Below are 9,512 nucleotides of genomic sequence, written 5' to 3'. Positions count from 1 at the left end.
AGTCTCAGTGTAATTTCTGAAATAAACCATGTTCTTTTATTAGCTATGCTATGTAATTTCTGCTATGTTAAAATAGGGGTTGAAAAAGGAAACGAGTTCACCCCTTAAAATGTGCTCATAAAAGAGAACGAGTTCAAAAATGGGAACGAATCTGTTCTATTATATGTTCATATTCTGCTATGTTCGAATAGGGGTTGGAAAATATGCTCATAAAAGGGAACGAGTTCACCCCTAAAAATGTGCTCGTAAAAGAGAACGAATACACCCCCTAAAAGTGCTCATAAAAGGGAATAAATTCACCCCTAAAATGGAGGTCGTAAAAGACCGTGGGCTCACGGTGCACGGTGGTCATTTTCCCAGGGGCTTGTGTGTTGTTCTAATATGAGCTAGGTTGGCCTAGGTTGTTCCAGATCGATCCATTTTCTACTACTCTCCTGCACCATTGAATGACAGACGAACCATCTAACCTCTTCTAGTTCCGATGTGCGTTTCAACAACCTACAAGAATTACCATCCAAAAACTGAATTAGGTATTAACCGCTCGGCGATCCACAACTCCTGGGAGAGATCACATTAGATATCAACATTTGTACGATCTATCTCCGTATGGTCAATCCGTACTTCTTCAAATCTACTCTGATACGGAGTACAGCACACATTCCACCTTCATTGAAAGACTTAGTGGTAGTCCCTATACTTAAACCACATAAACCTATCGGGCTGGCTCGGAGTTATCATCCGATTACTCTTATTTCATGTGTAGTAGAAGTTTTTGAGAAGATCATCCTCTCTAAATTGAATTGACACTTGAAATATTTCTCAATCTTCCCACCCACATTAATTGGTTACCGAAAAGGCATGTCATCTCTGGTCTCGGTTGCTACTCTTCTTCTAGATATCTGGAACACATTTCGAAATCGACAGTAATTGATTGCTGTTAAACTGGATCTGGAACATGCATATGACTCCATCATTCTCGATCGACTCATCACTCACATGACAAACCTCCAAATTCGTAAACCTTTTCTCCGCTATACTCATAATTGGTTGGTACAGCTTCGCGTGTGCATCAAATATAATAACAAATATTCTTCTTACCGTTCAACGTCCCTGGGAATTCCTCAAGGCTCTAGTCTCTGTCCAACATCATTTAATATATACACAGTCTCTTTCCACCAACTACTTAGGAAACTGGTTCGAATTCAACAATACTGTGATGACATGCTAGTATACGTCAAAACTTCTAAAATAGAAGAAGGGCTACGCTTCCTTCACGACGCTGTCCTAGAACTTCATTCCTGGACCTCTGATAACGGAATGTCAGTCAATTGGGCGAAATCTTTTTGCACGCTATTCATCCGGAAACGTTTTCAACCTCCTATCCATCGTACGGTAAATAACGCCCCGTTACCAGTTACACATACTTTACAATATCTTGGTTTTCATCTCGATACTAAACTAAATTGGAAGCATCATCTCAAAACAATAGCACTTAAAGCCCAACTATATTTCAAGTTGATGTTCTGCATCGGCCACAAGGGTTAAGGAACAGACATACCCTCCCTGCAACAAGTCTGTACTCAATGTGTGGATGCAAAATTTCACTCTGGCGGAATACTACTCTCTCCACTACCCAAAAGGATCAGCGAACATCATATTAGTCTTCAAGCCATAACACAGCGAATTATAATTCGACAACGAAAGACGGCACCTTCCTCAGCACTCTTAGAAGAAGCTGGAATAATTCCTTTCCCAGTGAAAACATATTTCGTGGCTAAAAAAATCATCCTTCAACGCATATGCTGCACCTCCTCCCTATTATTACCGAAGTTACAACTATACAATAACAAACTTCATACCCGATGTCCATATTATAAAGTTACCTTGGATTTATCGAGCATTCGTTGGTATTCATAACTGCCTCAATCAATTGTATCGAGGACCGAAATTACCATGTTATACCACACAATATGTAAATCTTCTACATTCTCCCACATTTGAGCAACCGGTGGTCTCCTTCAAACGTCTTCGTTCCAATCAGCCTTAGATAGTGCGCCATCTTTGGGAACACCATATCCAATCTCATCACTCAAATACTATTTTAATCTGCACGAGTGCACGGATGCTTCTAAACAGCATACTGAACATAAATCTGTGGTTGGAGCAGGAATCTATATATCAGCTCTTAATTACGCAGAAACTCACAGACTTCCCTCGAATACAGCAATTTATTTAGCAGAAACCTGGGCAATAAGCACGGGATTGAAAGTCGCCCTACAACGGAAACTACCTATCGTGGGCATTTGTAGTTTCCCTTAATGCTTTATAAGGAATATGTAGAACCCCATGGACATCTGGAAATACATGGTTACACATTAATACACGTCAACAGCTTCGGATATTAAATAACAATCAATTAAGTGGTAACGTTAATTCATACGCCTACCCACTGCGACATCCCCAGGAACGAAGTCAGTGATATCCTGAGCAGATATGCAACCCAACGTGGCACGCCTATTGATCTCCAGCTTCCAGCACCTTTTTTCTCTGAGATACTGCTACAGAAACTGTAAAGCGAATGGCGAACATACCAACAACAACAATGATCAGGACCAGGGATTTATTACTGGCAAATGGAACTTATTCCCACCACAAGCAAATGGGTGGCGCCGCATAAATCGACAAGAAAACATCATTGTTTATATTCTCGCCTTCGTTTGCATACTGCTCAGACTCCCATCCAGCAATATAAACAGCAGCATCGCCCCTTACGTTTGTGTTATTGTGGAGACATCGAAGGTTCTATTGACCACCTGACTTTTCAGTGCTGTTTAACGCCTGGTTACCGTCCGATACTCAACACTGTCATTTATTCTGTTTATTTCACTAGTCCAGTAACAGTGTCTTTCTTACTAGCTAACAGGAACCACCTCGTTCTTTATCATTTGCTACAATATTACATAGTGAACAACTACGACTTATAATAGGGTCAAAGTTAACAACAGTGCGGCGCTCTTTTTATTCATAGCAGTCTGTAGTATATAGTGTCACCGTCATAGTTCGTGTTCCGCATGAAGTGATTCCTTCTATCCCGGATTCATCCTGGACCATTCATCTCTAAATGTATAGATCCAGTGGCGGCCGGTGCATTATGGTTCGGGTGTTGCAGTACGAACGATCGGAGACAGAAGATTTAAACTGCACTCATTGACCAATCAGCATAACTTTAATTGCAAACGCTATATGACATGTGAAATTAAATAAAATTCTGATTTCTTAAAAATAAAAAATAATGCAGAACATTTTATTCGATTAGTCACCTTATTTAATTAGTAAGTCCATTCTTCTCTCTTTGATTGCAGTAAATCTGTCTAATACATGTTGATTGAACTCTGGTATCCCCATTATGAGGTATTTTTCGATGGAAGCATAACCAGTGGTGATAACCTTTCTTGGAACATTCAATTCCTTTCTTTTCGACGTGGAAAAATGTCTGTCTCCTTTTGCTGACGTCATAGATACAGTTAATATTAATTTCAGAAGCTTTGTAAATTCACTAAATATTTTTTCTAGATTATTGCGAAATATTCATTCTAGCAAATCCAGTCCCTGACAGTGTCAAAAGTCAAAGAACGTCAAAACAAACAGCATTGCCAGTTCTACACCCAGAAATTTTGCTGGGAGGGGTCCAAAGTATTTGAGAGGGTACAATACGTTTACGTTATATCGAACCTGTCTTATTTCCCACCCGATAAGTAGTTAATTACTGTCACCTATATTTTTTAAATGGTAGAACGATTATTTTTATAAGAAAAGAAAGAAGAGTACATGATTAGGCATAAAATAAAATATGTAACCTACATCTATCATTTCTCTGTTAAGAAAAACAAGTATAGTTCGTTAAGACAAGTATAGTTCGCGGTGGCTCAGTGGTAGAGCGTTCACCTCTGGTGCTTGGGGTCCCGGGTTCGATCCCAGCCCCCGCCCTCTGAACTTTGTGGTGCTTCTCCCACTTTCTTCATTGCACTATTTTCATTCATTACTCATCATCACCGTCTCCTTTAGCCTAACCGGTATAACCGTGGGACGTAAAACTCAAAGATTTCATTTCATTTCAACATTGCTAATGTTGGAGCACAATATATATATAATTCGGATCAGAGTGGATTTCAACTGGAAATGCATAGCAGTCGAACTTTAGCCCATAACCCTCCTCGGATCAAAACATGAGGAGACTGTGGTACAATCAGTAAGTTCTACGACACATAGTCACACAATTCAACCAGCTGACTGCATCATTGGTCACAGTCGTTCTTTCCTAACATCGAAACGCCAAACAACGGACGAAAATCGATTCGATGGAAAGATTTTATTTAAACTTGATGGCTCATACTTTGGCACGTAACAAGTTTATTTTATTTTTTGTAATAAAACATGTAAATATAACAGAAAATAGTTGTGACTTGTGATACAGTCCTATGTTTTGTTTAACTTCAACATTTCAGAGTAGTGCGAAGGATACAGAGTTACTGGAGTAATCACAACATTCGTATAAAAGTATTTTTTAATTATCTTTCCTTTTCAAATATTATATAATTGGTACAATTTTATTTAGTACAAAACCACAATATTCGTTTCATTCTTGAATCATCTGGTAACGAAGGCACAATATTCCTGATCCCCTCTGCGACAATACATACAGTCACAAGAACTGCGCCGCAAATTTCGTAAACGTTCGGAAACTCTTTAAAAACAGCCAGTTGCCACATAAAAGCAAATAGCACGTCCGAGGTTCGAATCACGGACACAGGGCCAGGAGGCTCTAATTTAATAGATATGGCATGGAATATGCCGCCCATCGTACCCAAGACCGCAATTGCTAGGGTGATGTACCGGTGAGTCCCGCACGCAGGAATGCAAAAGCGACCCGTGTACGCAATCTGAAACACGGTACAGCAAAACGCACCAAAGACGCCAGCTGAGAGTTGAATTACAGCAAAATGTACATCTTTGATCTTACGTATCACTATGTAGATCATAGAATTTGAAATGGCCCCACAAAGAGCGGCGATCATCGCATAGATTTCGGTGTCTGACTTGGATGCATTGTGCTGCAAGTTACCAAATAAAAATGAAGGCTGTGCCAGAATAACAATGCCAGCAATGGTAAATATTAAAATAACAATACTCATTATTTTGCAAGGTTCCCGAAGGAATATGCAAGCGAAAATATTAACGATCACTGGGGCGGTATTCAAAAATACAAACGCGTCGCCCATAGGGAGGTAGTTGCTAGCGTAATATGCTAATAAAAAACTAATTGCAGCTCCGACGCCTCGCATAGTGAGGAAAATTCTTTTGCCTTTGGGAAACGGGTGTTCCCCGTTGTACACAACAATTGGAAAGAGAAAAATAGTAAATCCCACGAAACGAATAGCTGTCAAAGCAGGAATCTCTACGTTTATTATTTTCATCAATAAGAAGTCTGCGGAAAATGAGAAACTGGACATAACTGCAACGAGCAATCCTATATGAGGGATCTGTAGTATTCGATTACAGCAGTTCACAACTTTAGATTTTCCATCCTCTTGGTTTTCAATCCTTTGGCCCTCGTCAGAAGTCTCTGGAAACTGTTCAACATCTACTCTTGAAATGGAACGCTCATCATCTTCAGATATTTCTCTTTCCTCTACAAAACAAAAGAAATTTTAAAATGACACTTAATTTGCAATGAATAGCTTCCTTTTTCTTCTTTAAATTCAATTAGAACGAGATACTGTAGAATTGAAATAGGGTCATTTGCCCAAGTGTCTATTTCCTCAAGTCTCTAAACTAGAGTCATTTCCTACAGTGGTTATCTTTTTTCTTAATCTGATTATCATCAACCGAAACAGAAGGGACACCTGCTGCATTCTTAGCAAATATCAGAAAGGGAAAGGAAGATATTCCGCTGCAGGTTATTATGAAATATCTCTCATAGACAGAGTTGCAGTCAGATAATTTTTTTTTTTAATGGTAAACTAAGCATAGTTGTTTCAGTGTTTAGAAACGGGGTTATGAGTGAAATAACAACATAGTTTCCCCACTGACATACAGGTTTACTAATATACAGTACATTACGAATCTATTCATAATTGAATTTGACCCAAAATGACACATAATCCCTTTTAACAATGACTAATTCAATTCTACAATGTAGTATTAAATTAGCCACGCAGCATATCTGAACATAGAAATAATAAATAATATGCATAATTTTTACGTGCGTTAAGTATTATTTGTATTATATTAATTGTAACTAACATTCTTTCTTGTAACTTCAGTAATGTTTATGCTTACGCTTCGTGCTCGCATGTCACTAGCGTCCAACCTACATAAACCAAAAGGTACAGGTTGACAATAACAAAGGAATTTAGTATCATTTTTAGAAATAATTAAGCTTATTTCAAATACTACTTCTAGATTGAAACAATATACGGATACAACCCACTCAGAACTGTTCTAGTGCACACATTCATTTATTTCTCAGCAAAGGAAAAATTGTAATTTTTTTTCGCTCAATAAGTACAATATATTTTGAGTATGCCTAGTTTGTTAACTAATTGAAAGGAAAAGGAAAGAGCAATATTCATAACTAGGAATTCTGAAGGAGGGAAAGTAGTCTTTTGCAAAATTCAATTCTCCGGGACTTTATCACCAGCAAAAGGGCAATAGTTTTCTGTGTCGCTACATTCATTATGTATTTGTATTATTCAGAAAAAAGCGATATGCACTCATGTTCAAGAAACTCAGACATTCACTTTCGGAAACTCTATGTTGGAGGGATTTCAGAAAACATAGGCACATGTTCTTCATTTTTTTGAAGTTTTTCATGCATCAGTATCTTTCTCAACATTATAGAGTGAGGAAAGAAATTTCTGAAAAGAAAAGAATTACTGTACATAATATATATGCAGTATATATGCCAACATGTTCTGCAAAGTTTTTCCGTATATTATGTCTGTTATCTGCATTTCTTCCTTGCTTCTCGGATGAAATTCCTTTAGTAACAGAATATCAGGGACGTATCTAATGGGGGTTGTAACCCATTGCATTGAACTTTCATGTACTACTTAAATAGAGTCTATTTCAGACTTAAATTTTGGAAAAGTGACAATCTTAATGTGTGGAGGAGGGTTAATTTATAGGCATTACATTACATCGTTTCCAAATGTTTAGAAATTTTTTAAAGCCTACAGTATATACTTATTCAGGGAAACTAGATAAAGGGATATCTTAACCGAAGAGACGGAAATGTAGAGACGATTACTTCAAGCATTACACAATAACTGCATTGGATAAGACACCTGGATGAGATCCCCGATTGTATTTTATACATTTCCAAAATTTTCCAGAGTGGCGTATTGCATTCCATAGTGTACCTCTCGCAACACACTATGGTAGTCCGGATCGTATGGGAGACGAGTCAACATGTAGGAACACTTGCCACGATTCCGAGTTTACGAGAAGTTTACCTTGCTCTAACTTAGAGAGCACTTCGCTTTAGTTAGCGTTGTAACTATCAGTTGCGATGGATAATTCGTTAGAGAGTAATTTCGACTTTGATTAGATTTACTGTATTCGCAACGTTGGTTTTCCTGCCCGGGTTTCGCAGACTCTTAACACACGACTACCTGGACGCCCAGCTGACTAGAGAGAAGGATGGACGGGCATTAACGGGATGATCTACCTTTTCTCGGCACAAAAATTTTTATATTGGACCTTATGGGGAGAACATGGCTACCGAATTTCCTCAGTTTCTAAGGAACTAGGTATCTCTAATGGGAAAGAAAACTTTTGCAGCATTCTACAGAAGTTTATTAACGGGTTGAAATACTTAAATTGTATATTTGTCTGCTAGTTTAGCAGAAATAAATTATTAAAAAATAAATAAATTAGTTTCTTTTTATACAAATTATAATATGTCTAACTTTGGAACCAATTATGGTAGAAAGATCAACTTTTTTTGTTTTATTCCTTGAGAAGAAACGACTCTAATAGTTTTAATCACAACCATATCTGATACGCCAATTAAAAAATAGTATTTTAATATAAGTATTGAAGTCCACCTGTCAAAGTTTGACGAGGGTAAGGCATCCGCGCCCACCCTTTTCTTCTGTTTTCGTTCCGAGAGATATGAAGGGACCGTTTTCACAGCAGATGTCAATGCGAATGTAAACATCCTGTCCTCACGTTCAATAGCCCAAGTTCGGCCACTTTCTCTCTCTTTTTTTCTCTCTCTCTTCCGAGGAGGTGTTTCTACCCTGCAAGAAAATTATAGATATGTAGAGAAAATGGTGATCAATTATTTCTGATAGCCAGATGATAGACAAGCATTCTAAAATGCCTTCGAATTCCAAAAATGTATCGACCATAACTTTACCATCTGCTTATTTTCAGGAGGCAAAAGTTATATTATTATTATTATTATTATTATTATTATTATTATTATTATTATTATTATTATTATTATTATTATTATTATTATTATTATTTGGAGTTAGAGTGCAAAGCCACGAAGATACAAATGGCTCCATTGGCTAAACATACACATAGCTGCCCCCATTCAGAACATCCCTTTGTGCGTTAGAAAACATGCTATAAGAATGCGCCCCTCGCAAAAATCTAATTCAACTCTTATTGACCTTAGTAGCGCTTACTAAAGATATACCTCATTGACTTGATCCCTAGTCTTTCGTTGCAAGCGCTGCTATCGGCTGAAGGAATTCCACTCGCTTTCTCTCGCTTAGCAACAGCTGAACCCTTATTGGCTCAACACGTGGGTATGTGAGGGTGTGAGCTTTAGTTCGCATTTTTGCCACGGCTCAAGACACTTTGGCAGCACAATAATAGCGTAAATGCTATAAATCAGGCATTTGCAACTAGGAACAGGGATTGGCCAAACTTACTCACACAGAAATCTTACTGTCGTCATGGGCTGTAAAAGGTAATATATGACATTTTCACAAGAAATAATTATCGGATAATTTAATAACGGACAATTTCGCGGGCTGTATAAAAGAACTCGGCGTGTCAGATCCGGCCCGCGAACCGACGTTTGGAGCTACGAAATTCTCCCAAGAGCTACGAAATTCACCCTCGGGTGCTTGAGATCTTCGCAGAAATTTCTGTGGAGCACGCAATTTTTAGTAGCTTTGCCCCCTGTGCGTGGTGCCTCCGGAGGAAATGATCTGAAATTAACACTGCTATAGGATAATTGGAGATTGGCTTACAGTGCTTAGTAGCAAAGTAAGCACGAGAAACCAGAAATATCACAAAAAACAGGGCTTTTGCTCCGCTGTTCCCCCGTGAAAATGCACGGTTTACACACAATCAGGGGCGGATCCAGGGCGGTCGCCCCGATCGCCCCCCCAGAAGAGGTAACTTTCTTATTTTATATATATAAATAAAACCCATCCCAAAGTTTGAAGCCCTTAAAAGTAGCAGTATGACAACCCACCGCCCCCCCCAGA

The 9,512-nt window shown here is 38.4% G+C and overlaps 1 protein-coding gene across 2 annotated transcripts in view; it reads right to left on the bottom strand.

Moving 5' to 3' along the window:
* Window positions 1–4,594: 4,594 nt before the first annotated feature.
* Window positions 4,595–9,512, bottom strand: part of LOC145692645 (solute carrier family 35 member G1-like) — a 99,666-nt gene continuing 94,748 nt past the window's right edge. For both annotated transcript variants that reach the window (XM_081767998.1, XM_081767997.1), the window contains one exon: window positions 4,595–5,689. In XM_081767998.1, the coding sequence (XP_081624124.1) occupies window positions 5,642–5,689 (48 nt within the window). In that variant the 3' untranslated portion in view covers window positions 4,595–5,641. The remainder of the gene's footprint in view (window positions 5,690–9,512) is intronic.

This window comes from Thermobia domestica, chromosome 8 (genome assembly GCF_964235325.1).
Source record: "Thermobia domestica chromosome 8, izTheDome1.hap1.1, whole genome shotgun sequence".
Taxonomy (NCBI): Eukaryota; Metazoa; Arthropoda; class Insecta; order Zygentoma; family Lepismatidae; genus Thermobia; species Thermobia domestica.
The sequence above is the reverse complement of the archived record's forward strand: the minus strand, read 5'-3'. Positions and strand labels throughout refer to the sequence as shown.